The 13,386-nt window shown below is 34.7% G+C and overlaps 1 protein-coding gene across 4 annotated transcripts in view; it reads left to right on the top strand.

Annotated features, from left to right (window-relative positions):
• GALNT13 (polypeptide N-acetylgalactosaminyltransferase 13) overlaps positions 1-13,386 on the top strand; it is a 541,337-nt gene that overhangs the window by 487,299 nt on the left and 40,652 nt on the right. For all 4 annotated transcript variants that reach the window (XM_060626627.3, XM_060626625.2, XM_060626624.2 and 1 more), the window contains exon 11: positions 2,326-2,424. In XM_060626627.3, coding sequence (XP_060482610.1) covers positions 2,326-2,424 — 99 coding nt within the window. The remainder of the gene's footprint in view (positions 1-2,325; positions 2,425-13,386) is intronic.

The raw sequence follows: 13,386 nt of genomic DNA, 5'->3' as shown, positions 1-13,386 counted from the left end.
ACTTCTCCACACATGGAAATATGGTTATTCTCTCACTTTACTAAGGTATATCTTCAAGTATCATTTTCTCAGAGTGGCCTTCCTAGTCCCCTATCTAAAATAGTACTCCTTCCATCACTTTCTCTACCCTTCCTGTGTTCTTCATAGAAGTTCTTGAGCTTCTGATATATTACAAATGTATTTGTGCATTAAACTCTTCTCTAAAATATAAGCTTCATGGTGGAGAGGACTATGTTTATTTCGTTCACTTCAGTAGCCTCAGCACCTTCAATGGTGTTTACATGAAGTATACATACTCTCAATAATATTTGTTGGATAAATGCATTCATAAGAGGAGTTACAGACCAAACTTATAGGTCTATAAGCTATAGGTTAATAATAATTACTGGGGACAAAATACTTTGGAAGCATCCTTAAGTTCTGTGCTTAGTTTGTCAAAAAGTAGGATGATATGCATCCTCATATGTCCCTTTAAAATGCTACTGTCAGAGTATGTACAGGTCTGAATATGGCTTCAAATCTTCTTTTGTCCATCAAAAAGACAAAATTTTATAAATGACAACATGTTGCCCCTTTAATTATTAACCAGAATCTATTCAAGTATCATGAATCTAGCAGAGGTCCTCTGAATCAGATTGCATAGCTTACATGTAAAGGTGAATTAACCATTTTGTGACAATTTATTCCTCTAAGGGTTATAGTATTATACTACTCTGTACTTTTTAAGAATAATATAGCATTTTATTATTTCTCAAGAAGTCTGCCTTTTATGAAATGTTAAGAAAGTAGGATATAAAGAATTTAAATATAAACTTTTATGTCATGTGTTGATTAGGTCATATGCAACATAGGCAGCCTGATAAACATCATCTATCAATTGTCACCTTTCTCTATTCTGTCAAGCTACAGGTCCTGAAACCTTTAATCTTCACTTATAGTCTCAGTATCCTTCAGTGCCTGAACCAACCTATATCAGATTAAGAGTGTATTTCAGCCCTAAACCTACCAGTGTGGAACTAGAACATGATTTTGCTTCTTGAAGCTTACGTCCTTTCTCTTTAATATTCATGGTGTGTTCTGATCTTTCTAATGTGTTGCAGCTCAGGTTCTTGATGAAAGGATCTATAATCCTGCTCTAAATCTCAATGCATTGACACTTCTGCTCAGCTCTTTCAACCTTTGCAAAGTATGAATTCCAATCCCCACTATTCTCAATTGCTGACTGGGGCCTTAAAGCAAATCACACCACTTTTCCCAATTCCAGGAACCATTACTTGCCCTTTGCATTCTGCATCAGACAAAAAAGTGATTCATATAAACCTCATCTACCCTTTTTAGAAGTTTGTGATCTTATTCATTTGCCAATATGAAGAAAGAAATATGTACCTAAAGCATAGATGACTAATTAGGTCTATGCAAATAATGTATAAGTGAATAGTAAGATATGCAGGTTCTAATAAGAGTCACAGCTAAGAACTTTTCGGAAGCAGAGTAGACAAGTACAAATACATACTTGTAGTTTAGACTAAGGGAAAAATTCAAAACATTCCCATTCCATTTATTATAAATGCCTTTTTAATTATTCGTTTGTGCTTGATTTAGTAATTTTAGCATCTTTAAACTCAATGATTGGCTTTTGTAATTACATGTGTCCCAAAGACAAATTGACATTATATTAATTATGGAACTAATGCAGTATTTGAGTGTAAACCAAGAATCTTATGCTTGCACTTGGCAATTTAATCTTGTTTTTGAGGGATTTTTAATCTGAAATCACCATTTAGCTTTATAATAGCTCTTCTTAGATCAACTCTTTTCCATTAAGTTTGGCGTTAGGTATGAAAAAAGATGAATGGATAGGTTTTAGTTACAGAAATAAACAATAATTAATCTTTATTAACATATGATGGAATATCTAGCAATAAAGCAATCTAAAGACACATAAATTTGAATATTTAACCAATTTGTTTCAATTCCTTTGCATACAGTACCACAGGAGTTCAAGAATAGACTATGGATTTTTGAGTGGAATTTGGCAACTGCCCTAATTTTAAAAGGATTTGGGAATGAATAATTTGTAATATATAGATATTTCCCCATTCTCTGATACTATGCTGTAAACAAGGAGTGCCTCTTGATTATATGCTAATGACAATGCCATTGCTGTTCAAGTTTACTTAAGTAGGAGTTTAGACAGAAAAAAAGACAAATATTTTGTGTTCTTCTTGGAGAAATTTCCTTGCAAACATTTATCATCTTATTATCAATATACAATTTGATAACACCAGCAAGACTTTCTGACATGTTTTTGTATGTTTCCTTTAGATAAGAAATGTTGAAACCAACCAGTGTTTAGACAACATGGGCCGCAAGGAAAATGAAAAAGTGGGTATATTCAACTGTCATGGTATGGGAGGAAATCAGGTAAACTCTCCTTTTTTTTTTTTTATCAGCTTCATCTTTGGGGGAGAATATTGCTGTGAAGCAATCATAGTAAATCAGGACTCACATGCCAATAACAATAAAGTCTTAGCTTAAGAAATTAATGGGCATTCAAATCAAGAACTAATTTCCCTATTACCCTAAGTATCTTAAGAAAGCGCTACAGAATTTAATAGGGCAGCATTTTCAATGATCCCAATTAATGAAGATAGCCAAATATTTTAGACCTATCTCATTTTACCATGTATGGGCAAATGAGGACCACATTTTATTCTGTTATTAACTGAATAGTATGAAATAACCCCTCAACTATGATGTTTTCCCAATGGTGCTTATTCTAAATTGTTTTTGTATATGTTTATGTATATCGTGTTTTCTATGAATTTCTGGGGTTCAGTAAAATTTTTAAATGCATGAGTAAGCACATCTGTTACATTTTTGCTTTGGGTGTCTGAAGATGCTCTTTGGACCAGGTAAAAAATGTAGTATTTAAACAAAGTTTTTTGGTTTTTTTTTTTTTTTTTTTGCGTGTTGCAGTCCAATTATTAGAGTCCTGTCAGACTATAACAAGTTTCTTGTACGCTCTTTAAATGTTGAAAAGTGGCTCTGCAAGGTGGGCATGTGGAGGCTGCTTAGCTGTGAGTCTTCAGATGGGGCAGCCCTGCTGTTGTGGCCATTTTGAGAAACAGAATTTGGGATTTGTAGAGATTTATAATGGAGTTTGAAGTAGCTAATCCTCAGTAGACAAGTTGTCTACAAAAGTGGAGGAGACATACACCAGTGAGTTCTTTGTTTAGTACATTAGAGTAAAATTAGGAAACAAAAGTTATTCTGTCCAGCACATCATGGTTACAGAGGTAAAGCAGTTGAATGTGCCAACAATCTACAGAGAAAAAGCAATAGCCATGTTGAGTTTTGACACTATACTTCAAATAGGATCTGTGTGATTCAATGGAGAACATTAAAAAAGGAATTTTTTAAAAACCAAAAAAATATTTATTAAAATCCTAATTGTCCAAAATTTCAGTGTAAGCAGGAAAATATTTAAACCATAGTCTCTAAATTAAAGCATGGAAAAGTAACTTTATGAAACAAAATAGGAACAACAATATAGGCAGAACAATGGCAGAGCACTCACAAATGGTCCAGCTTGTATATTGATTCACCGTGAATGTGAGAGGCCTCTACTACCAAAACCAATGTAATCCCAATTAATTCAGCTGGAAATGGAAAAGTTGAACTGTTAGAGGACTAACTGTGCATTAATTTTTTCCCAAATGACAGTAAAAAATTTGAAAGTAGTCAACTCTTAACATTTGTTTGGGTCCTCAGTGACTTTGCAAAGAAACCAAAAACTTTCTATCTTTGCATTCTTCAATCCGTAAAGTTAACTTTTATCATTGGCTGGTCACATGAGGGCTGCTGAAACTCCAGATATCATGTCCACTTTCAAGGCAGGAAGAAATAGGGGTAGAGAAGAGCTGTAGTAACCATGATTGTCCTTTTATTAGGAAAAACAAGACTCTCTAAAGGCTTCACATACCTCCCTATAAGTCTTTTTGGCCAGAAATGTGTTACTTGAATACCTCTAGCACAAAAACTGAATATTTTACTACACTTACATGTGACTACTCCATACAGTTCATTTACCATGGATACTGAGTGGACATGTAGAAGTGTCTCCCATAATGTGTTTCAGCAGCTTATGAAAAAAGGTCAACTGATCATCTGGACCATGATAATCTATAGAATTCCAAAAAGCTACACTATTTATGACATCCTTCTGATTCTAATGCAGATGAAAATGAAGGAGGAAGATAACCTAGATGATTTATCCTAAGTTTTTTTTAAATGTTTTTTTATTTATTTTTGACAGAGCATGAGCGGGGGAGGGGCAGAGAGAGGGAGACACAGAATCCGAAGTAGGCTCCAGGCTCTGAGCTATCAGCACAGAGCCTAACGCAGGGCTGGAACTCATGGACTGCGAGATCATGACCGGAGCCGAAGTCAGACGCTCAACCGACTGAGCCACCCAGGCACCCCAATCCTCCTAAAGTTTTTTAAGTTGCCATAGTATTAAAAAGGATAACTAGTCATATATCTGTATTTTTCTAAGTGACACAAAACACCTGGATCATAAATGTTAAAAATTACATTATTCATTTATAAGTGTTCAAATATGCAGGAATAAGCTACCCCACTCTACCATAATCTTCTTGTTGGCAGGAACTATGTCTTACTCCTGTCTTCATCTCCAGCCATTGGCTGAGTGCCTGGGATATGGCAGGTACCTAAAAACTATGTAGACGTTGCCAAAAAGTGTTGTTATTGTCATAGTAACCAAAAGTATCTAAAGACATCAATCTTAGGGATTCATTAATAAAGTGAACAAACAATAAGCAAAAAGCCCATACCTACACGTATTCTAATGTTTCTATATTATCAACTTAATGGCAAGATAGGAGTTAAAACCAGTATTTTTCCATCTACATAAATTCAGGTCTACAAATACACATAGAAAAAAGTCTATATAGGAGCCCTTTTTGTTATAACATGAACAATGGATATGACTAAATATTTACCCAGATAGGAATGTTTAAAGAAATCACAGTGCATCTACAATATAGAATACTATATAGCCACTGGAGTAAGAGAGGTCTATATTTATTATCATGGAAAATTGAAAAGGGAAGAAATTTGGAATATGACTTACTTTGAATTATTTTATTTATGAAAAATGTATATGAACATTTTTCTCAAAGTATCTATAATACCTATATTTATATAAATGTAATAGATTTCTAAGCATTCTTAACAGATTATATCTGGAATATAATTACTTCTGCTGAGAACAATGAATTGGAATGGGAAATTTTACTTTTTACCCCATTTTTCTGTATGTATCTATTGTTTTCGTAATTAAAATGGAGAAAATTGAACTATTGAGTATAAAAGAGTATCATTTTAGAGCCTTGCTCTGTTCTGGTTAATTGGGTCATTTATGGTAAATTAGTTAATATTTTTTAGCTTTAATATTTTATTTACAAAGTGAATAAAAGACTTTTGCCTTTTTTTTCCTCTACAGATTAGTAAAATTTGCATAACTAATACTAGCTTGGCATATTCTAGACACTCATTACATATATTGGTCTATTGCCATCAATTCTCTTATTTCCATTTCTGTTCTCAATTGTTTCTCTTTTCTCTATAAAAAAAATAAAGTGTTCATTCAGTGGCTAATGCCAGAGGCAAGATAAAATGTACAACACTTTCAATGGTATTATTAAGCTTAATAAAATTAACTGCCTCTCTTGTTTTAATGTATATTATGAAAAAATTAAACCATCACATAAAAACCCTATTATGATTTATATTTTGATGGAACTCAATATTTCTTGGATGATTAATCCTAGTTAGTCTATATTTAGGAACATGTTTATACTTTTGACTTTAAAAAAGAACAGATTTTAGGATTTTATTCTCAGAGCTACCTTCCCTGTTTTTTATTGTTATTCTCTTATGTTACCATGGAAGCAGTATCTATTTTTATGGTTATTTAGTTTAAAATTTTTAAAAGTAGCCCCAACCCATATAAAATATTCAAATTTCTCACTCTTGCTTTGCACAAAATTCATAACAAATGTTAACATTTTTTTAGCATTTCCACTCAGTTGGGTTTCTTTTTTTTTTATTTTTAAGTTTATTTCCTTTGAAAGAGAGAATGAGAGGGAGGGACAGAGAGAGAGGAAGGCTCCAAACTGACAGCCCAGAGCCCCACACAAGGCTCAAACTCATGAACTGTGAGATCATGACCTAAGCTGAAATCAAGAGTCACTTAACTGACTAAGCCACCCAGATGCCCCACTCAGTTGCATTTCTAAAAGAAGGTGCTTTATGTTAATTGACAACTATCCCTTAACCATTTCTCCTTGCACAGTTTTTTTGTTTTGTTTGTTGGTTTTAATTTTCTTGGAGATATCAGAAAAAAACTTCTTTTCAGTAGTTGTTGGAAATATTTTTCTTAAACACTCAAATATCCAGCATATTCTCTCACCCCTAGCACCTGCAGGGCTTGGGATATGGTAGGCACCTAATAAAAACTAGCCAAGTAAATGAAAGAATGCATGGAAGTTTTTGTAGCCCGAATACCATAAAAAACAAGATATCAACTGTTGAATTATTACATTCAACATTTGATCTTGAGGTATTCTTTTAGAACCTTAATAATAAAATCTTCTATCTCAAAGAATAAATTAGAAAGCCCATTCCTATTTGTTCTTGAAATGCTTTCATTAACAAGTAATACGAGATCATTAAACACTTTCAAAAGAATGAAAATAAAGAGGAATTTGATTAAAACTTGAACACAAATTTTTACAAGTGAAAGAAAAACTGAACAATTTCCTAGTAGAAAGTACATACTAAAAAGTTATGGGATTGTCTTCTCTATACTTCTGAAAAGATGAAATTCTCTGGAAGCAGTTCCATGTCCCCTCCAGTGCTAATGACTCAGATTTATATCTGCATCCCCAACCTCTCTCCTGAACTCTGGAATCTGTTGCCAATTAATTACTGGAAATCTCTACAGGCATCTCAAACTCAATTGTTCCACACTGTACCCATTTTCTTCTCTTTCACATAAGCATCCAAAATTTAAATCCAGCATACACACTTCCGAAGTTTGGCCACCAAATCCTGGTATTTCCATGAAAATGATATCCCTTGACTCCCACCTCTAAGACCCTTTGTAACTAGGGCCTACATCTTTGTTCTAGCCTGTATTTTCTTTCACCTGTGTGGTCAGAAGACCTCATTTCCATATATCATATGGAATTTCATACATACATTCTGTATATACCACATTAGAATTAAAATCTGATTAAAATCTCCAGCGATTCTCCACTGCCCAGTGAATAACATAAAAATTCCTTACTAATGATATATACAAAATCCCACATAATTTCATCCCCATCTGACTTTCCAGCCTTGTCTCCCTTGATGTTCTAATAGTTTTTTTGTACTCTAGACATATGTCTGCTAATTTTCTGTTCTGTGTGTGCTCTGTGCATTTTCATGTATCTTCAATTCACTGTTAGTGTTCTACTTACACTATTGACCACACACTACACTCACAAACTTAAGACATATTCACTGTTTAAAACCAAAAAAATTTAGCTTCTTTTCAGCTGTTGACTAATAACTTCGTAACCTAAACAGGGCCTATTTTTAATGCATAGCTCTTATTTAACCAGTCCCTTATTATTTAATACACAGTACCATTTGTGAATTTTTATCATTATAGATCAGGCTCATCAATAACCTTGTAGCAAAAATCTAGTGAGTATCCATATTCACTTCTTTAAAAATAGTGTCTAGAAGTAAATTTTATAGGTCAAAACTGATGCAACATTATAAGGCTTTATATATGGTGACAAATTGTTCTTTTTAAGGTTTTACCAGTTTAATGGGACTAATAGCTAAAATAGGGAGAGGTACTATGTTAAACATTTTATATGCGTTACCACCTTTGATTCCCACAACAATCTATGAAATACATAGTGTTACTTTCCTGATTTTACTCATGAGTGTAATGGGAACCCTGAGAGATTGGTAACATGATTAGGGGGTAAAGCCAGTTTGATTCTGAATCTGGCCGACTCCCCACCAAGTGTATGTTCACTGCATTTGTATTGATTTCCAACTCCACTCCCCCAGGATTATGGTCAGAGTGGAGAACTCTAAACAGGTATTGTATTTTTGCGTTGTTTTTGAACTTTGCCAATTTAGTATGAGAAACATTTTATCTTATTTGAAATCGTATCTCTAACATTATCAATGCACTTAAGCAGTTTAAAATGGACATCAATACTTTGAAGATATTATAGTCATGTTTTTGCCTATATTTTCATTGCTGATTGAGGGAGTTCTTGTTTCTCTTGTCCACTTATACAAATACTTTGAGATTATTACCTTCTGTGATATGTGTTGCAGACATTCTTCTGACCTGACATTTTATTTCTGGTGTGTTTTCATGTACAGACTTTTAAACAGCTTATTTATTCCAATCATTGTTTGTCTTTTGCTTTCTCTTTTTGATGTAGAAATACTTTTTTTTTTTTTTTTTTTAATTTTATCTTGAAAGAGAGAGAGAGCGCACAGGAGCATGTGAGCGGGGGAGGGGTGGAGAGAGAGGAAGAGAGAGAATCCTAAGCAGGCTCCAGCTGTCAGCAGAACCAAGATCACAACCTAAGCCAAAATCAAGAGTCTGACACTGAACTCACCCACCCAGGCACCCCTACTACTCTTTTTTGATGAGGTGATTTTAAATGTCATTTGCATCATCTTTAAATTTTTTTAACATTTATTTATTTTTGAGACAGAGAGAGACAGACCATGAATGGGGGAGGGTCAGCGAGAGAGGGAGACACAGAATCTGAAACAGGCTCCAGGCTCTGAGCTGTCAACACAGAGCCCAATGCGGGGCTCGAACTCACAGACCACAAGATCATGACCTGAGCCAAAGCCAGATGCTCAACCAACTGAGCCACCCAGGCACCCCCATTTATATGATCTTTAAAGAGCCAATATCAAAATTGGCAAACAGGCCTTAGTCTTATTGGTCATATATTATATCTGACACTAGTTTTAATTTAAAATTTTTATAAAATATAATTGGGTATAAATTAGATTAATATTTATAAAATAACCATTGTACTTTAATATCAAGTATGAATATAAAATTTTTAAACATCCAGTGGTGAGTCCTTCCTTTGAATTATAATACCTTTTTAATCAAAAAAGGGGGGAAAAGCAGCCCCCATATATATTGTACTCAATTTTTCTAAAGACAAAAAATCTAAAATGATGGAAAAATACTCATATTTTAGCAAATGCATTTCTAATGATTCTTTTTCTCCCTGGAGCCACTCATCTGGGGAGAGCTAGAAAGCATATGGAAATATTCCATGTAATTTATTGTAGTAAATGATTCACAGCCATTTTTCAAGGTAGCAAGCCTTTAGGGAAGCTTATGCTAATCATTTATTAACCTTGTTTTCTGCCAAGGTAAAGAAGAGATTATTAGGTCTTATCAATACTTTCAAATATCTTCTCCTCTAAAATGTGATTATATTTAAAAAGAATTTCACCTTATGGCAGTAAATAAATTTTGAGAGTAAACAAATACTTTCCTTATTATGACCCTCTCCTAAAAAAACTATTTTAGTAATAATTTTATTCTAATGTACTCACAGATTGTAATGAATACATTCATTCAACAGATATGAATTGACTTTACAGTTTGCATTTTTATAAGTATTATAATTACTTAGAAGCCCTTTCTACATTAATTTGGTCCCCTTTTAGTAAAGTTTGCACACTAGAATTAAAACTCACCAGGGTAAATTTGCAACTGAAATGAAATAGCCTAAGAGGAAAGAAGGAACTTACCATTCATTAAATGTTTAAATGATCTGGATAGCAACCTAGAAGAGAGCATCATTATTTATATTAAAGAAACATCTAGTAAGCTTGAATTGATGGAAATTTGCAGGAACTTAAACATATGATGTGATTCTGCCTAGTTTGCCTGGCTAGAGTGTTTCCTGGCATAAAAACAAATAGCAAATCTGTTGTGTTCAACCCCTTTCTTTCGTTACTCAGAGACTGTGAAATTTTTTTCTTAAGGGTCCCTAAAAAACAAGCCCTAATATTGGCCTTTTCTTAGATTTATCTTTTCTTCTACAGTCTAATTTTTGTGTCTCTACATAATGATAGTTACTATCTGATGGGATTCTTGAGCAAAAGGCTAAGAAGAATTCTGGAGATATCTTTGGTGCAAAACAGGTGATTTGATTAAAGCATGGAGACAGGGCCCATGGGCTGAAAGAGCTGCACTGAGGTTGTGAAGACTGACTGATTATAAATTTTTAGATTTGTGGAGGGAGGAGGGATAGAGATTAAGTTTCTAAGGAATTTGGAAGACTTTCAGAACCTTGAGGGGCTAGCTACTATTAAGATAAGGTGACTTTTAGTATTTAGTAAAACAAAAGCATTAAGGAAGGCAGCCATGAGTTCCTTGAGGAAGGTCACACTGCATGTTTCAGGTGTCTACAGGTGGGCTGCAAGCTGTAAGGAGATTTCATTTATGCGACATTTCTTTTGCCTTTATTTCACTCATCACTATCTTATCACATGACATTTTTTTTCAAAAGCTATAGAAAAATTGGCAGTGCAAGTTAACCTAGCATATACTTTTACTATTTTACTGTAAAATATTTAAAATTAATTTCCTGAAATCCTACATTCATTTCAACAAGCCACACCTTTGGCTTTGAGCTTTCTAGCTAATAAGTATGAAATTGGTTATATGATTAACTGTGTCAATAATATAAAAACAAGCCACCCTCAAAATGATTCAATTATTCCTGGTATTGGAAATGATAAAAATTTCTAATGTGAATCCTGATAAAGCAGCAAGGGTCCATGAAATACAGTCAGACCAACACTAAACCATCCTACACACCTAGAAAACTGATTGGAGGATTAACACAACAATCTGCACAACCTGAACCACAGAATTCAGCAGGTACATGGCACGGAGTACCTGTACCTGAAGAAGAAGGAGAAGGTGAGGTGAATTTCAGGAGCGAGAAGCCGCTGAGGGTAGGGAACTGCTTTTGCAAGCAGAGAGAGGATGGAGACTGGGGGTGGGGGGGGGGATGAAAATACGGGAAAAACATCCCTCCCCAAAAGCAGCTGGAGAGAAAGTGGAAAATTGGAAACAGCCGCAGCGACTAAACTAAAAAGGGAGAAAGGAGAGGGTTTAAATTCCACTAAGACTGTAAACAAGGGGAGTGCAAAGGCTGCAACTCTGCAGCTCCATACCTGGCGGTGCTCTGGTGGGAAGGGCAAATCCCCAGGAACAGAGTGGGGTCCGGAGGTTCTCAGGCCACAGGGGAAAAGTAGTTCCACTGCTGGAAAGACATTTGGTAGAAACTGTTGAAGCCACCTGGACCCAGCAGACCCCAGAAGGCAGCCACATTTGCTGGTGCTGGGGCAAGGTCCTTAAGGGTGAAGCCTGGTGCCAGATGTCTGTTGTGATTTTCCATAATTCCTGAAACGCTTCTGCTACACCATCTCAGGAACTTTTCCTGGGGCGGGCTGGCACCTGGGTGCAGTCTCTGGGCACCTGCAGCAGCAGGGTCCAGCAAACGTTCCTGGGTGCAGTTGACATTCAGCCATTGCTCTTTTGGCCATTGCTCAGTGAGACCCTCCAGCAGAGGTCAAAGCCACAGTCCTTCAGAAGTAAGGGGCCGGGAAAACAGCCACACCTGAGACAAAACTCATAGAGAGGTAGTGCCTGGGGCTTGGTCACGGACAGTGAAACAGCGGGGAGTGGATGAAAGCTGAAGACAGAGGACAGATGCGCAATTGCTGATCAGAACAGACTGGGTAGCAGGGTGACAACATTTTTCACCTCCCCGATGCATGCGCTTACGCACCAATGAGCACCTCAACAATCCACCCCAGTAGGGTAGCAGCGTCATCTAGCGGAAAAACAGAGCCGTTACACTGAGCACCTCTCAACTGAGCCAACTTTGCTCTTCAAGAACACAAGTCTCACTGCCGGCTTAGTTTATGGACTATAAAGCGCTACATAGACTGACTTCTAGGGGAAAATGAAGTAATTTCAGTCCTACTTCAATCTGTTAGCAGGTTCATCTATTCAGTTTTCTTTCTTTCCTTTTTTTTTTTACACTTCTTTTCTTTTTCTTGAATAAAGAAAAATTCGTTTTTATTTTCAATTTTCAATAAAAATATTTTTCTTTAATTTTTATTACTATATTTTTACTTTTGTGTAATTTTTTTCAAATTCTATTTTATTTCCATCATTTTATTTTAGTCTACTTCAGTGTATTCACGTTTTCAAATTTTCAATTTCCTTTTTATTTTTTCTTTTCCTTTCTCTTTCATTTTTCTTGTTCTTGAATGCAGAAAAACTTCATTTTTACATTCAATTTCTATTAAAAATATTTTTTTTACTATTTTTTTTGCTTTTATGTAAATTTTTTCAAATTCTATTTTACTTCCATCATTTTATTTTAGTCTACTACAGTGTATTCACTTTTTCAAATTTCAAACGATTTCATTTTCTTTTTCTCTTTTTCATTTCTTTTTTCTTAAATACAGAAAAAGATGCATATTTTTTAATTTTTCTTAAAAACATTTTTTCTACTATATTCTTTACTTTTGTGTATATTTTTTTCAAATTCTATTTTACCCCCATCATCTCATTTTAGTCTACTTCAGTGTATTCATTTTTTCAAATTCTCAATTTTTTTTTACTCCCCACCCCCACTTTTTTCTCTCTAATCTGTCAAACCACTATCAACACCCAGACCAAAACACACCTAGGATCTAGCATCATTTATTCAATTTGTGTGTGTGTTTTTAACTTTTAATATTTTCTTAATTTTAATTTTTTTAATTTCAATTTTTCTACTTCATTAATTCCTTTTCTCCCTTCAAAATGACAAAACGAAGGAATTCACCCCAAAAGAAAGGGCACGAAGAAATGACAGCCAGGGATTTAACCAACACAGCTACAAGCAAGATGTCTGGACCAGAATTTAGAATCACAATAATAAGAATACTAGCTGGAGTCGAAAATAGATCAGAATCCCTTTCTGCAGAGATAAAGGAAGTAAAAAATAGCCAGAATGAATTAAAAATGCTATAACTTAGCTGCAATCACGGATGGATGCAGTGGCGGCAAGGATGGATGAGGCAGAAAGGGAATTAGCGATATAGAGGACAAACAGAGAATAATGAACCAGGAAAAAAAAGGAGATGAAGGCAAAAGAGCACAATTTAAGAATTAGAGAAATCAGTGACTCATAAAAAGGAACAACATCAGAATCATAGGGGTCCCAGAAGAGGAAT

The sequence above is a fragment of the Panthera onca genome, chromosome C1, assembly GCF_046562875.1.
Source record: "Panthera onca isolate mPanOnc1 chromosome C1, mPanOnc1 haplotype 2, whole genome shotgun sequence".
In the NCBI taxonomy this organism is placed as follows: domain Eukaryota; kingdom Metazoa; phylum Chordata; class Mammalia; order Carnivora; family Felidae; genus Panthera; species Panthera onca.
The sequence above is the reverse complement of the archived record's forward strand: the minus strand, read 5'-3'. Positions and strand labels throughout refer to the sequence as shown.